Raw genomic sequence first — 17,594 nt, forward strand, 5'->3', positions numbered from 1 at the left:
CAGCAGTTTTGGATTACTGTCCTAGTCTCAACCATTCCTCCGAGCAACCCATTGCCAGCTGCTGACTATCCTCCATGAACCATGTCCTTCACTGCCCTGAACCTGTACTCTGCCATCCGGCATCAGAATGTGTTCTTGTGGGTTATCGTCCTCTCTGTTCCCTTTTTAAAATTCCTGAGTTAGCCTTGTCCGATCCCTGATCCACTAATTACTGGCTGCCACCAGTAGCTCTCATTCCCTTTTATTTTCAATAGTCCTGGTCTCAGTCCAATATCTTTGGTTTTGATGTCCAGTTGTCTCCTTAGATGTTCCCTGTTGGTTGTATTGTTCACTTCCAATATCTGTCTGCTTTTGTACAAGAGGGACCCTCCCATCCACCTTGTGTGGTTTGGTGCCCAGTATCCAATTCTATGTTCATCAAGCCCCTTTGTCTGTGGAGGTACAGCCTTTTGCTCCTGGAGCTGTCCTTATCCTGGTAACCATTGAAGTTTGCAAAAGGAGGCAGAGAGGACTGGGAGAGACAAACAGCATTCGAATAAAGAGTTTAGAAATGGGCATCAGCCTGGAGAAATGTGACACAGACCAAGATGGGTTTAGTGGGCATATGTATCAATGCCCAGAGCATAGTAAGTAAAGTTGGTGAGCTGCAGAGGCTAAAGGGCTGGTGGGGGAAAGAGGGGTTCTGTTTCATGGGATACTGGCACCAGTACTGAGACAGAAGTTGCACCTGAACCAAGGTGGGACACGTGACCTAGCGGAACGGGTAAATAAGGAGGTGGCAAAGGCTTTAAACTAGTAAGCTGGGAGGAGGGATCTACAAGAAATGAAGCCAGCCTAAATCTAAATAAAATGGGAAAAGAGCACATCGGAAATAGTAAAGTAAGGGATATTGGTGGCAGAGAATAAATAGAGTCATAGAACATGTGTAAAAAGATGATTAAAAATAGAAAGGAACTGCTGTTAAAACTGTCTATGCAGCAATGCAGTGTCCATAATAAAACAGGAGCTGGAGGCAATCGTGCATTGAGGAACCAGATATGGTAGGGATTACTGAGGCATAGCTACAGAATAATCAGGACTGGGAATTAAACACTGCAGAGTATAACATAATTAGAAAAGGGGGAGGTGGAATAGCTGTACTATTGGGGATAACAAAGGCAGTAGAAAAGTGACTAATAGGATCCATGTGGATAGAGATGAAAGGATCAATCACTAATAGGGGTGGTCTACAGGCCATCGAATACTGGAAGGGAAGTGGAGGAAGAAATATACAAACAAATTAGTAAAAAAAATATCATGGACTTCAACTATTATTTGGACAGAAGAGGTAGGTAACGGAGATAAGAAAATGGAGTTCTTACAATGGGTACAGGACTCCATTCTAATCCAATATGTAAATAACCCAAATAAGGGAGGATTCATTATTGGATCTAGTAATGGGGAATGAAGCAGAGCAGTTAAGTAAGGGAACATCTAGGCAATAGTGACCATAATATTAAGTGCATTAAAATAATAATTGAGAAGGACACCTGTACGATGACCAGGGTAATTCATACAGAGTAGGACCTCAACAAATTACAGGAGAGCATTAATAAACTTGCAGAATGGGCATATAATTGGCAAATTAAATTCAACAGATAAATGTGAGGCATTACATTTTGGTAGTAAGAATAGGGAGGTCACTTATTACTTGGAGGGTGAGAGTCTGGGTGGGGTAGAAGAGCAAAGGGATTTCAGAGTACAAATACACAAATCACAAAGTAATGACACAGGTTAACAACTAGGCATTAGGGTTTATTTCTAGAGGGATAGAATTGAAAATTAGATACAGAAAGAATGTTTCCACTTGTGGGGAAGAGCATAACCAGAGCCCATCAATAGAAGATCGTCACCAAGAAATCAAATAAGGAATTCAGAAGAAACTTCTTTACTCAGAGAGGGGTGAGAATGTGGAACTCGCTATCACAGGGAGTGGTTGAGACAAATAGTATCGATGCATTTAAGGGGTGGTTAGATAAGCATATGAGGGAGAAGGGAATAGAGGGTTATGCTGATAGATTTAGATGAGGAAAGACGGGAGGAGGCTCATGTGGAGCATAAACACCGGCAAGGACTGGTTGGGCCGAATGGCCTGTTTCTGTGCCGTATATCCGATGTATGTAACAAGTAGCCACATGAGATTATGATATAGTGGTAATTATGAAGACCTGGCTCAAACAAGAAGGATTGGGAACTTAATATTTCTGGCTACGGTGCAGTCAGGAAGGAGGGAGTGGCAGTATTGATCAAAGATACTATTACAACACTGGAAAGAGACAATGTACTTGAGGGTTCAAAGACAGAATCTATTTTGTTGGAAGTAAGGAACAATAAAGGAGCTATTAAGTTGCGGGGTCTACAGGCTAGGCCAGCAAATAATGAGGAGATAGAGGACCAAATTACAGAATGATGCAAGAACAGATGATAGCGGGCAACTTCAATTATACGACAATAGACGGGGATAGAAACTATTATGTTCCTATCACAGATGAGACTGCACACAGGGAGGTTAAAGTAACAGTAACCTCAGTCTTCATTAAGACACTCCAGAGTGAGGAACAGGCCTTAGGGACCAGCTTATATACAGTGCTCCCAAGGGATGCTGGGATCACTTGGGACTTCAGGGGTGCGCTCCTTGGTGGTGGAACATGGGGGTGCATGCTTTACAGATACACAACATCACTCCCCCTCCCCCAAAGCCAAAGTGAAAACTATTTACAAGGTGAGGCGGTCGGGAGCCTTTTTTTCCCTGGTGGACCGCCTCGGTACAAATGTCTGTTCTGGTGTGTTGGCTGTGTCCTCGCTGGACTGGCGTGTTGTTGTTGGCCCTGCAGGGCTGCTGGGTGAGCCTGGCCTTACTGGGCTGTTGGGCGTGATGGGTTCGATTTCCTGCACTGGCATGGTGTCGTTGATCCTTTGGGTGTGTGTTGTGGGCTCGAAAAAGGTGGTGTCTGCTGTGGGTTGTTCAGGGCAGTCTGTGAACCGCAGCCTCGTTTGGTCCAGGTGCTTTCTGCAAATTTGTCCATTGTCTAGTTTGACGACAAACACCCTATTCTCTTCTTTAGCTATCACTGTGCCAGCGATCCACTTGGGACCATGTCCATAGTTTAGCACATACACAGGGTCATTCAGATCAATTTCCCGTGACACAGTGGCGCGACCATCGTTTACATTTTGTTATTGCCGCCTGCTCTCTACCTGATCATGCAGGTTGGGGTGAACCAGCAAGAGTCTGGTTTTAAGTGTCCTTTTCATGAGTAGCTCAGCCGGGGGCACCCCTGTGAGCGAGTGGGGTCTCATGCGATAGCTGAACAGTACTCGGGACAGGCGGGTTTGGAGTGAGCCTTCTGTGACTCGTTTAAGGCTCTGTTTGATTGTTTGTACTGCCCGCTCTGCCTGCCCATTAGAGGCTGGTTTAAATGGGGCCGAGGTGACATGTTTGATCCCATTGCGGGTCATGAATTCTTCAAATTCGGCACTGGTGAAACATGGCCCGTTGTCACTGACCAATATGTCAGGCAGGCCGTGGGTGGCAAACATGGCCCTCAGGCTTTCAATGGTGGCGGTGGCGGTGCTTCCCGACATTATTTCACATTCAATCCATTTTAAAAAAGCATCCACCACCACCAGGAACATTTTACCGAGAAACAGGCCCACATAGTCGACATGGATCCTCGACCATGGTCTGGAGGGCCAGGACCACAAACTTAGTGGTGCCTCTCTGGGCGCGTTGCTCAACTGAGCACACACGCTGCATTGCTGTACACAGGACTCTAAGTCAGAGTCGATACCGGGCCACCACACGTGGGATCTGGCTATCGCTTTCATCATTACTATACCCGGGTATGTGCTGTGGAGATTGAAACATAGAAAATAGGTGCAGGAGTAGGCCATTCGGTCCTTCGAGCCTGTACCGCCATTCAATAAGTTCATGGCTGAACATGCAACTTCATTAGCCAATTCCTGCTTTCTCGCCATACCCCTTGATCCCCCGAGTAGTAAGGACTACATCTAACTCCTTTTTGAATATATTTAGAGATGAACGTCTCCCTGCCCTTTTTGGGTAGCACTACGCGGTTATCCAACAACACAGTCTGCCTGAATGGACAGCTCATCCTTTCGCTGCTGGAACGGCTTGATTAGCTCTTGCATTTCAACAGGGATGCTGGCCCAGCTCCCATGCAGTACACAGTTTTTTTTACTAGGGACAGCAGAGGATCTTGGCTGGTTCAAGTCCTAATCTGGCGGGCCGTAACAGGTGATTTATCATTTTCAAACGCTTCCATGACCATCAACAAGTCTGCGGGCTGCGCCAGTTCCACCCCTGTGGTGGGCAATGGTAGCAGACAGAGCATCGGCACAGTTCTCGATGCCTGGCCTGTGGCGGATAGTATAGTTATACACTGATAGCGCGATTGCCCACCTTTGTATGCGGGCTGAGGCATTAGTATTTATCCCCTTGTTTTCGGCGAACAGGGATATGAGGGGCTTGTGATCAGTTTCCAGCTCAAATTTGAGGCCAAACAGGTCCTGATGCATTTTCTTTACCCCGAACACACACGCTAATGTCTCTTTCTCAATCATGCTGTTAGGCCCTCTCGGCCTTAGACAAGCTCCTGGAGGCATAGGCGACAGGTTGCAACTTCCCCGCAACGTTAGCTTGTTGTAATACACACCCGACTCCGTACGACGACGCATCATATGCTAGCACAAGTCTTTTACACGGGTTATACAATACAAGCAGCTTGTTGGAGCATAAAATGTTTCTGGCTTTCTCAAAAGCAATTACTTGGTTTTTTCCCCATACCCAGTTCTCACCTTTACGCAATAACACATGTAGGGGCTCTAAGAGGGTGCTTAACCCCGGTAGGAAGTTACCAAAATAGTTGAGGAGTCCCAGGAACGACCACAGCTCCGTGACGTTCTGTGGCCTGGGCGCGTTCCTTATAGCCTCTGTCTTGGCGTCTGTGGGCCGAATGCCATCCGGCGCAATCTCTCTCCCCAAAAACGCCACTTCTGTTGCCATGAAGACGCATTTTGACCTCTTCAGCCACAGTCCTACGCGATCCAGTCGCTGGAGGACCTCCTCCAGGTTTTGTAGATGCTCGACGGTATCCTGACCCGTGACCAATATGTCGTCCTGAAAAACCACCGTGTGTGGTACCGACTTGAGTAGGCTCTCCATGTATCTCTGGAAGATCGCTGCAACCAACCGAATTCCAAACAGGCATCTGTTGTAGATGAACAGTCCCTTGTGCGTGTTGATACAGGTGAAGGTCTTCGAAGACTCCTCCAGCTCCTGCGTCATGTAAGCCGAAATCAGGTCGCGCTTGGTGAACGTTTTGCCTCCTGCCAGTGTCACAAATAGGTCGTCTGCCTTAAGTAGTGGGTATTGGTCCTGTAGCGAGAAACGATTAATAGTTACTTTATAATCACCGCAAATCCTGACCGTGCCATCACTTTTGAGTACTGGAACAATCGGGCTGGCCCACTCGCTGAATTCCACTGGGGAGATGATGCCCTCGCGTGCAGCCTGTCCAGCTCGATTTCCACTCTCTCCCTCATCATGTGTAGTACCGCTCGCGCCTTGTGGTGAATGGATTATGCCTCTGGGACCAAGTGAATCCGCACCTTCGCCTGGCTCAAAAAGGGAAGGAAATTTGTTAAGAACCTGGGTACATGAGGCCTCATCGACATGTGATAGCGCTCGGATGTCATCACAGTTCCAGCGGATTTTGCCTAGCCAGCTCCTTCCAAGCAGTGTGGGGCCATTGCCCGGGACAATCCAGAGTGGCAGTTCATGCACCGTGCCCTCGTAGGTGACCTTGACCATGGCGCTGCCCAGGACAGTGATAAGCTCTTTGGTGTACGTGCTCAGTTTCGTGTGGATGGGGCTCAGGGCTGGTCGGAGTGCCTTGTTGCACCACAGTTTCTCAAACGTCTTTTTACTCATGATGGATTGGCTAGCGCCAGTGTCCACTTCCATGGCTACAGGTAAGCCATTCAATTTTACATTTAGCATTATAGGTGGACATTTCGTTGAAAATGTGTGTACCTCGTGTACTTCAGCATCTACCTCCTCTCTCTGAGGCTCGAAATTGCTTTGATTCACCATGGACCATGGTGGTTAGCAGGTTTTGCAGAGCTTGCAGCTCTCGTCTGCAAGCTCATTGGAGCTGCCCCATTGTTCCATAGCTCTTGCAAAGATCTCCTTTGAAGCGGCATGAATAGGCTGAATGGAAGCCTCCACAACGCCAACAAGGTGTGAACTGCCTTGCATTCATCCTTTGTTGCGGACTCGGAGTCATCTGGGTCACCTGAGGCCTAGTTGCAGACTCATGGTTTCTGCGCTGTACATTTCTGCTCGCAAACACAGTTCCAGTTAATTTATGAACATTGGTAGCACTTGTGTGCTGAGAGATTTGTTTGGTGTTATCACTGGTGGACATAAACGCCTGCACTATCGCAATGGCCTTACTGAGGGTCGGTGTCTCTACAGTCAAAAGTTTTTGTAGAATGGTCTCGTGGCCAATGTCCAGTACAAAGAAGTCTCTGAGCATTTGCTCCAAGTAGCCATCAAACTCACATTGTCCTGCAAGTCGCCTTAGCTCGGCGACGTAGCTTGCCACTGCCTGACCTTCAGATCGCTGGCACGTGTAGAAGCGATACCCCCCCCCCCATCAGCACGCTCTCCCTCAGGTTAAGATGCTCCCGAACCAGTGTATTCAGCTCCTCATATGACTTATCTGTGGGTTTCACCGGAGCCAGAAGATTCTTCATGAGGCTGTAGGTCGGTGCCCCACAGACTGTGAGGAGGACTGCTCTCCTTTTTGCAGCGCTTCCTTCTCCATCCAGCTCGTTGGCTACAAAGTACTGGTCTAGCCATTCGACATAGGCTTTCCAGTCCTCACCCTCTGAGAACTTCTCCAGGATGCCAACTTGCTGCATCTTTGCGTTGGATTCGTATACTCGTTGCCAGTTATTATGTTCCTATCACAGATGAGACTGCACACAGGGAGGTTAAAGTAACAGTGACCTCAGTCTTTATTAAGACACTCCAGCGTGAGGAACAGGCTTATATACAATGCTCCCAAGGGATGCTGGGATCCCTTGGGACTTCAGGGGATGCACTCCCTGGCGGTGGAACATGGGAGTGCATGCTTTACAGATACACAACAGAAATAGTGTAAAGAGCAAAGGGAGGAATTCAAGAACATTCTCTTGTACACATTTGAGGATCAGTGCACTTCGAGCCCAAGGCAGGAAGCACTGCTGGATCTAGTTCTAGGGAATGAAGTGGGGACACAAGAAGCATGATTCAGTGGGAGAGCATTTGAGGATCAGTGATCATATCAGGTTTTGAATAGTTATGGAAAAGGATAAAGAACTAATCAAATGTGAAAATACTCAACTGGAGGAGGGCTGATTTCAGTGAGCTGAACAGGGACCTGGGCCCAGGTGGACTGGAATTCAAGATTGGCAGGTAAAGCAGTAAATGAGCAATGGGAGGCCTTCAGAGGATACAGGCTAGACACATTCCCATAAAAGGGGGTTGGGGGGGTGCGGGGGGAGGAGGGTGGCCATCCAAACCTAGAGCTGCCTGGATGACTAAAGATAGAGATTTAAACGAAAGCGGAAAAGGAGGCGTATAACAAACGTCAGGTTTATAATACAGTAGTGAACCAAGCTGCAAGTGGTAAGTGCGGAGGAGATTTGAAAAAGGAAATGAGAGGCAAAGAGTGTGTAAGAACAGCTTAGTGGCTAACTCAAAAGTAGTTTATAAACATAAATAATAAAAGGTTGGGGCTGATTTATGGATCAAAAAGATCATCTTGTGGAGATAGGGCATAGCTGAGGTACTAAATGAGTACTTTGCATCTATTTTTATGAGAGAAGAGAATGCTACCAATTTGTGGCGGAGGAGTGGCAAGAGATCGTGGATGGAGGTGCGGCGAATGAGAGTACGGGGCCCAAAATAGCCGAGGGCCCAGGGGCAGCAAGGGCCAGCCCACATGGCAATATGTGTGCTCACTAGGTCCGTGCAGCAGAGCTGATCTCCAGTTGTCCTGGTTAACCCTTGCCACTGGACCAGGACCTAGCTCTGTCAAGCCAGTGTGATGGCTGGTGTACAACAGTCACCACACGTTAAAAAAATCCACGCACAGGCATCTTCCATCTCTTCAACTGGTGTTCAGGAATATCAGGTCTTTCATTGAAACATCTGTGAACCCATGTGGAAGCAAGTTATCCTCATTCGAGGGACCGCCTATGATGATGATGAAAGTAGGAGGCAGTAGAGAAATTGGATAGAATAAAATAGATGAGGAGGATGTACTTGATGTTGACAATGTTTAAGGTAGAAAAGTCACCAGGTCTGGATGGGATGCATCCCAGGTTACTGAGAGAAGGGTGAAAATTGCAGAGGTGCTGGGCACAATCTTCTAATCCTCCCTGGATATGAGGTGGTGTCAGAGGACTGGAGGTTTGCAAATATTACAACCTTGTTCTAAAAAGGGGAGGGATAAACCCAGCAACTACAGGCTAGCCAGCCTAACGTCGGTGGTGGGGAAAGATTGAGATGAGAATCCAGGACAAAATGAATTGGCACTTGGAATAATATTGGTTCATAAATGAAAACCAGCATGGATTTGTGAAAGGACAATTATGTTTGACTACCTTGATCAAGTTGTTTGAAGTAACAAACAGGGTTGATGAGGATAGTTTGGTTATTTTCTTCCCATCTCGACTCTCTTTTCTCCTCTTGTCCAGTCTCTTCCCACCTACATCCGTGACTCTTCCAATGCCCTCCGCCACTTTAGCAGTTTCCAGTCTCCTTTTCTCCACAGACGTCCAATCCCTCTACACTTTCATCCCCCACCAGGACGGCCTGAGGGCGCTCTGCTTCTTCCTTGAGCAGAGGCCCAACCAGTCCCCATCCAACACCACCCTCCTCTGCCTGGCTGAACTTGTTCTCACATTGGAATTAAAGGAGAAGTTGTTCACTCACTTCCTACAAATTAAAGGTGTGGCTCTGGGAACTCACATGGGCCGTAATATAATATAATATAAAAACAGAAAATGCTGGAAATCTCAGCGGGTCAGACAGCATCTATTGTGAGATATGTGGAAAATTCTTTATTCCAGTCCTACTCGGATCCCCTTCCTCACCTCTTTTTCCGGTACATTGATGACTGTATCGGTGCCGTTTCCTGCTCTCACCCTGAACTAGAAAATGTAATTCACTTTGCATCCAATTTCCACCCTTCCCTCATCTTCACATGCTCCATCTCCAACTCTCCCCTTCCTCGACTTCTCTGTCACCATTTCTGGGGATAGGCTTTCGACCAGCATCCACTACAAGCCCACTGACTCCAACAGTTACCTTGACTACACTTCCTGCAAGTACCCCATTCCATTCTCCCAGTTCCTCCATTGCATCTGCTCTGACGATGCCATCTTCCATACTAATGCTTCCAATATGTCTTCCTTTTTCCTCAACTGAGGATTCCCCTCTACCGTGGTTGATATGGCTCTCAACCGTGTCCGTTCTATTTCCTACGCATCAGTTACGTGGAGAGACTAGATAAACTTAGAGCAGAGAAGGGTAAGGAATGATTTGATAAGGGGTGTTTAAAATCACGAAGAGTTTGATTAAATCAGAAACTATTCCTATTGTGTCTGTAAGCTCTATAGTAATGACTCCACGAGGTAAGGTATTGTACTTGAACTGTTGTGACCTTCATCCATTTATTGCAGCTCCTGAACTAGAGTACAGTAAGTTGAGCTCCCTTTTATACTTGGTTACCTGTAGTGCGCAGGTGACCCCCTAGGTCTCCACCAGTTGCACCCTCTGGTGGTACAGGCATATTGTATACAGTGAAGATACATTTAATGGTCTTATGTAATTGTACATTAAGTGTACAGGGTATATACATACACAATTCCAGTGGTAGAAGGGTTGATAATCAGAGGCCACAGATTTAAGGTAATTGGGAAAAGAATAAGAGGTGAGATGAGGAAACCTTATTTCACGCAGCGAGTTATTATGATCTGGAATGCGCTGCCTGAAAGGGTGGTGGAATAGTAACATTCAAAAGGGAATTGGATAAATACTTGAAGGGCAGAGTTTGCAGGCCTCTGGAAAAAGAGCGGGGAAGTGGAACTAATTGGATAGCTCTACTAGAGCTGGTATAGGCCCAAAATGCTGCCTCCTGTGCTGTATCACTTTCTGCCCATCGTGTCTGTACCAGGTTTGGTAGGCAATCCAAGACAAAGCCCAAAGCTCTGAGCATGCTCCCCATTGCCCTGCATTTTCTTCTGCTTCAAATATTTATCCATATTTTCCTTTTTAAAAATATATAATGGTCTCTGCCTCAACCACCTCCTGTGGTAAAGCATTCCGTACTCCAACACTGTCTGTCAGTGACGAGAGGAGTTAAGAAATAACTCTCTACACAATTTTAAGTTGATGACCACCTCATCATTGACTTTCCAACCAGGCAAAACCTTGAACAGGTAAAGACTATCCAAACTTTGTCATTTTTAAAAAACCTCAATTAAATGTCATCTTAGCCTTCTCTGCTTCAGTGGAAACAGTCCCAGTCTCTAGTATCGCCTCCTAAATATAGTTTCCCATCCTGGGGAATCTGCACTGTTTACTCTCTATGGCTTTAATGTCCTTTTTATAATGGGGGTTCCCAAAACTGCACACACTACTCTAACTGTGGCCTAACCAATATTTTACACAAATTTACTTTACTCTTGTACTCTATCTCCCCATCCTACAAAACTCAAAATGCTGTTGGCCTTTTTTATGGCTTTAGCTACCTGCACTCCCACTTTCAGGGAATTATGTATTTCAACCGCTAGGTCTCTCTGTGCATTCACACTCATCAGTGTCTGTCTATTGACTATACACACCATTCCTTATTCTTCTTCCTAAAATACATTACCTCCACTTATCCATATTAAAATTGTATCTGCCACACCTCTGCCCATTCCACTAACCATCGAGTCTTCCTGAAGTCTTTTACAGTCCCCAGTGAAATTTCAATATTATGCTTCACATACTCGTGTCAAAATCATCTCTATATACGGATAACAAAACTGGAGCCAGCACCGTCCCCGCCCCCCAGTACACCACTTCAACCCTTCAATTGGAGCAACACCAATTAACTCTTGCTCTTTCCATCCGCACTGTATATAAATGACCTGGACTTGGCTATAGGGAATAGGCTTTAGAAGTTTACATAAGATACAAAACTTGACTATGTATTAAATAGTGAGTGTGAATGTAGCCGACCAAAGGAGGAAATTAACAGATGGGGAAATGGGCAAAAACATGGCAGATTCAATTTAATGCAGGTAAGTGTGAAGTAATGCACTTTGGGAACAACAACATGGAGAGGAGGTATAATCCAAATGAGACTATTTTGAGGGGGTGCAAGAACAGAGGGACGTGGGGTGCATTTATAGGTATTCAAAGTTATGATGGAGTAGATAAGGGGAAACGGTTTCCTCTGGCAAGTGGATTGATAACAACAGGTCAAAAAATACTTGGCAAAAAACTAGATGGAAAATGAGACATTTTTTCACCCAGAGGGCTGTTAAGATCTGGAACACAGTACCTGAAAGTGTGATGGAATCAGATTTGATAGAAACCGTAAAAAGGCAATTGGGTATATACTTGAAGAGGACTAATTTGCAGTGAAATGGGGAAAAAGTTGGGTGAGACACTAATTGGAAAGTTCTTTCAAATAGCTGGAACAGGCACGATGGGCCAAATGACCTCTTTCTGTGCTGTGAGGTTCTATGATTTGTGCTTTATTTTCTCCCTTGGTTCCTGGATGTTGCTCATCCCCAAGGTGATGGGCCTTCTTGAACCACTGCAGTCCGTGTGATGAAAGTGCTCCCATGGCTTTAGGTAGGGAATTCTAGGAATGCATACATGAAGACCCCACTCCTGACTTTATGATGGAGGGAAGGTCATTGATGAAGCAGCTGAAGATGGTTAGGCCTAGGACACTGCCCTGAGGAACTCATGTAGCAATGACCTGGGGCTGTGATTTTTGGCCTCCAACAACCACCTTCCTATGTGTCAGGTATGAGTCCAGTCATGGAGGGTTTTCTCCATTGGCCTCCACTTTGCTAGGGACCTTTGCTGTCACATTCGGTCAAATACATCTCTTCTGGAGGTTCTGGAGCAAAGAGGTTCTGAGCCGCGAGCATTGGTGAACAAGTCATTTTGCTCGATGGCATTACTGAGAGCTCCTTCCATCACTTTACTCATACGACAGTAATTGGATAGGTTGGATTTATCATGCTTTTTATGAACAAGATGTACCTAGGTAATTTTACGCATAAAATCACAGAAATTTACAGCACAGGAGGCCATTCAGCCCATCGTGTCTGCTCTGGTTAAAACAGAGCTACCTAGTCTAATCTCACTTTCCAGCTCTTGGTCCGTAGCCTGTAGGTTACAGCACTTCAAGTGCTCATCCAAGTATATTTTAAATGTGATGAGGCTTTCTGTCTCTTCCACCCTTCCACTCTGACCCTGTTTGGGAAGGTTGAATACAACACCCGACCCCAGGGATCATTGAATTGATGAAATGTTTCCCAATGAGGCCAGTTCCGATCATTGCTTTGCTGTCCAGCCTGGTTTTCGGGCATTGAGAAAGTGAGTAGCCACTGTACAAGAAACCATTTTATTAAAACTAAAGGCTAAGAGAGGCGGTCTGATACATTAAATGTGCAATCCTTCGCAGCTTGGTCCACTTAAGCTGAGCATTCTGACTGGCCAACGCCAGTCACGTTCGAAACATGATGTTGAGTCAGTGCCCCTCGATACAGAGCAGATCACAGGTCACCGCAAACACCAAAACCAGCGCTCAGGTTAAATCCACCCGGTTACATGGCCACAATCTGTCTCATGTAAATGAAGGGTCCCACTTCTCTCGACTGTATAATCAGTGATTGTTGACCACATGAAATATATTTACTGTGGGAATATGTTACGACTACATTGAAATAAGATGCCAGCTCCCTATCTCTCAGTGAGTGGGCACATCAGGCGGCTTGGATACGAGTCAATGATCCCAAGTTTCACGCTTTACTCCAACCCATCACTGCATCAAAACCAATGGCCCAATTCCAGAGCCATATGGAAGTTGTGTCACTGGTCTAGGATTGGGCACCGTGCGGGGTTCAGGCCCGGGTCGATCCACTGGCCTCATTGGTTTATTACGGACTGGCGCCAATTGCGGCCCCAGTGGCAGCTCGCTGGCCCACATGGTCAGTCCACAAATCATTTTACAAAGTGGACCTCAAACGGACGCCAGGCCACAACACCTGTTTCAGGCACGCTCCCAGAAAACCTATGCAGGAGCCTTTACCAATATGGCTGCGCAATGAAGGTACAGATGCTATCCGGCCTGTCGGACGCTGGTTTTATGCCTGTAAATCGCGAGCGGCCCCATCGACTTCCAAGGCCACAGTCTAGACATTTGCTGTTGTAAATATCTCTAGATAATTAATCGAAGTTAAAAGATTTCTTGTTGTTGTCTATTGATGGGAGACTGCTCTACTCCAGCTGTGGAATATAAGCCATCATCTTCATACACCATTCCTCAGTCAGAGAGAGATGGGCACTGGCTCCCATGGCACCTCACCCAGCTGGACATGTGCCAGCCAAGAGGGGGAGTGCTAGCTGGGGATTTAACTGCAGGGGGAGGGGGTGATCATGGTTGAACCTTCTCCTCTCCACCCCCCATCATTGCAGCAGGAGGAGGGATTTCCCTCCAAACCCAGGACTGATGAGTCCAAGCCTTGAGGAACTGAATGCCCTATTCTGTTCCTATCTTCCTATTCCCGGAGGATGGATGCAAGACCTCTCCTGTTCGACAAGCCTCCCTACTGCCTGGATAAACTAAGGACATGCCTTATTTTATGTTCTTAAGCCACATTGGTTAGTAACTTAAGAGTTAGTTAAATACAATAGCTTAATCAGCGCATTTATAAAATTGAACACAACGAACTGAAGCCTCAATATTTACAGCTTGGAAGCGGCAAAGGGTGGTTAAAGTGATAGCAGCTCTCCCGGGAGCCCGTGTTGAAGGAAGGAAAGCTCACAGTCTCCACTCAGCTGCTGAAAGCGCCAAACTAAACAGTACAGTGCAATACTCATTTATACATTAACCCGACAGATCCAACCCCAAGATCTGAAATTAATCCCTGAGAATGTGGGGCTGTCACTTGATGACTGCCCCTCCCACCCCCCCACCCCGGAGATTATCGGCATCAGGCCTGCTGCTCAGAGTGCAATCCCAACCCACCTTCAATAACCATACAGCACTCTCACAGCAGTGGTGGCACTTTGTGTCGTTCTGGGTGATTTCCCCATCTCCTCTCTAATTGGATCAGATTGCAATCCCAGCTGCCAGATGTGATGTCTCTGTAGGTGGGTGTACAACGACGACCCCTCTCCATTCCTAGGACCTCCCTTTCTCTCCCCTCCCAGCCAACTGTGAACATTCCTGTAATGTATGCACCTGTGAGAATGCTCATGGGTTTGTAGATTGGTACGCAGCCTGACTGCCTGCCTCTCTTCCGCGCGTACATCCGTGCCAGGGTGTCCTTGGAGATGGAGCACGCGGTGTCCACCGGTACGCTCGCGGCCTTCCGCGAGAGGTGGGCACCGGAGGGACTGGAGTGCATCACCACCCCCGGCAACCAAATTTTAATTTGATTTTATGTTTTAAAGTTTAATTTATTTTAATTGCCGGGTTTTAGTGTCCCCCTCCCCTTTTATAGGGGACACTTGTAAATTATATGATTTTAATGCCCAAAAAAAAAACCCACAAAAAAACCCCCCAAAAATAAAAAAAAGAGGACAGTTAAAAGTGTCTGGAGTGTCCTCCAGATCGGGGGGAACTTGATCTAATGCTTATTTGTTTACTCTAAAAAAAAAAAAAGTTGTAGAGTGGTACGCTCACGGCCTTCCGCGAGAGGTGGGCACTGGAGGGACTGGAGTGCATAATCACCCCCGGCAACCAAATTTTAATTTGATTTTATATGTTTTAAAGTTTAATTTGTTTTAATTGCCAGATTTTTAGTGCCTCCCTCCCCTTTTATAGGGGGCACTTGTAAAATATATGGTTTTAATGCCCCCCCCCCAAAAACACAAAAAACCCCACAAAAAAAAAAAATTATTAAAAAAAAGGGGGCAGTTAAGTGTCTGGAGTGTCCCCCAGATCGGAGGGCACTTGATCGAACGTTTATTTTGTTCCAGCCCCCCCCGCCCCGCAAAAGAGTGGTAGAGTGGTACGCTCACGGCTTTTCGCGAGAGGTGGGCGCCGGAGGCACTGGAGTGCATAATCACCCCCGGCAACCAAATTTTAATTTGATTTTATATGTTTTAAAGTTTACTTTGTTTTATTGCTGGGTTTTAGTGTCCCCTTCCCTTTTAGCCAGAAGGCACTTGTAGAATTTGTGGTTTTAGTGCCCAAAAAACACAAAAACTCAAAAAAGGGCACTTGAAAACTGTTTGGAGTGTCCCCCCTCCTTTGATAACCGGGGCACTGGATTTAAAATTTTTGTTTTGCAACAAAAGAGTTGTAGAGAAGTACGCTCGTGGCCTTCTGCGAGAGGTGGGCGCCGGAGGGACTGGAGTGCATCATCACCCCCGGCAACCAAATTTTAAATTTGATTTCAGTTTCTGGTTAAAAAGTTAATTTAATTAATTTGTTGGTTTTAGTGCCCCATTAGTCAAGGGGCATTTGATTATTGTTCTACCAAAATAGTTGTAGAATTGTTGAGTTGCGAGTGGCTTAGCCAGTCACGTGATGTTCACAAGACACAATAAAACCCCAGCCAGTTGTGAGCCTGGTGGATGAACTGGCAATGTGTAGTGTGATTGTTAAATCTTTGCTAATAAACCAGCTAGTTCTTAATAGCAATGTGTTGCTATGAATTCTTAAGCAAAGAACCCACGAAGCAACACTTCCCAACTGGGATAGCACTCGTGGCCAACCCCAAACAGGGAACTCAAAGCTGTGCCACCCACAGCCTTTGGCACTGCGTGTTGCTGCTAATTCTCAATGCTGCCATACAGGCTGACTGGGTCAGTGCACTGGCCAAGGAAGCCCAGGTCTGAGAGTCACCAGCTGGTGTAAATCGCCGCCCCTACGGTTGGAGCCTTTGGACAGTGTTAAAGGGCAACAAATGAGGGGAAAGAACAGTCTGTTGAAGGGTGTCGGTGTTACAAGTGCCAATCCTGGTGCAGCAAGCGTCCTCCAGCTAGGCCTCGCTACAACATTCGTAAATATTGTCCTCCATCAGCGCTATGACCTGTTCAAACTTGTGTTGGAGCTGCATGCGTCTGGTCACGGAGTTGGATTCCAAGGCGTTCATCACCTAGAAAGGGAGGGTGAGTGGGTGGGGGCAGAAAGAGAGAGAGAGAGAGAGAGAGAGAGAGAGAGAGAGAGAGAGAGAGAGAGAGAGAGAGCGTGGGTGGGGAGGGAGTGGGGAGAGAGAGAGAGTGGGCGGGGAGGGAGCGAGCGAGCGAGGAGCGAGAGGGGGGGGCGGGACAGGGAGAGAGCGAGAGAGCGAGAGAGCGAGAGAGCGAGAGAGCGAGAGAGCGAGAGAGCGAGAGAGCGAGAGAGCGAGAGAGCGAGAGAGAGAGAGAGAGAGAGAGAGAGAGAGCGAGAGAGAGAGAGCGAGAGAGAGAGAGAGAGAGAGAGAGAGAGAGAGAGAGAGAGAGAGAGAGAGAGGGGGCGGGGGAGGGAGGGAGAGAATGAGTCAGGAGGCTGTTGTATAATCTACTGAGAGCTCCCAACATTCACACTGAATGGGAGTTTTAAATCGTCCTTATCCGCTTGCTCCTGAAACCTGTTCCCGATGCAAATAGTTGGTAACATCAGCACATTATGCGGGAGCAGTCCTGCCGTCCCGTGTATCGTCACCACCTACGGACACCACACTTGGCAGCAGCAGGAAACAAGCGGCCTTTGTGAGCGGGACGTGAAGTTCAGGGGGCACAACGTTGCTTTAAGTTGGTCATTCCACACTCCGTTCCTCACCTCAGGCCTCCCAAGGGCAGCCCAGGAACAGCCGGTTAATGAGACAGACACATTGGAGCCTGAGGGAGGGACACATTCTCACAGCCAGTGCGAAACAGAGGCAGGGCCTAAACCCATGCTGGCTTTCTGCTGGTGATATCCGGAGAACAGAGTAATGCTGCAGTGCCCCTGGGCGAGGGAGGGGGTACAAAATCCGGTTGGGCCCCCACTCCTGATCACGATCAGCTAGAATGTGCGTGAATGTGTGCGCGTGTTCATGAGATTGTGCACGTGAGTGAATGCGCACGATAGTGAATGCGCGAGTCTGAGTAAGTGCGCGTGTCTGAATGAGTGAGCGCGTCCGAGCGCGCGAGTGAGTGCATCTGATGTGCGAGTGTGCTAGTGCAAGAATGTGCGTGAGCATGCGCATGTCTGAGTGCGCGTCTGTGTGTCAAAGTGCGCGCGAGATTGTGGAAAACATAACAGAGAAATGGACTC

At 47.0% G+C, this 17,594-nt stretch overlaps 1 protein-coding gene across 1 annotated transcript in view; it reads right to left on the minus strand.

Annotated features, from left to right (window-relative positions):
* Nucleotides 1-7,059: 7,059 nt before the first annotated feature.
* Nucleotides 7,060-17,594, minus strand: part of plxnd1 (plexin D1) — a 94,412-nt gene continuing 83,877 nt past the window's right edge. Inside the window, 1 exon segment of the mRNA XM_070895833.1 lies at nt 7,060-16,452. Coding sequence (XP_070751934.1) covers nt 16,336-16,452 — 117 coding nt within the window. The 3' untranslated portion in view covers nt 7,060-16,335.

Source organism: Pristiophorus japonicus, chromosome 12, assembly GCF_044704955.1.
Source record: "Pristiophorus japonicus isolate sPriJap1 chromosome 12, sPriJap1.hap1, whole genome shotgun sequence".
Classification (NCBI taxonomy): Eukaryota; Metazoa; Chordata; class Chondrichthyes; family Pristiophoridae; genus Pristiophorus; species Pristiophorus japonicus.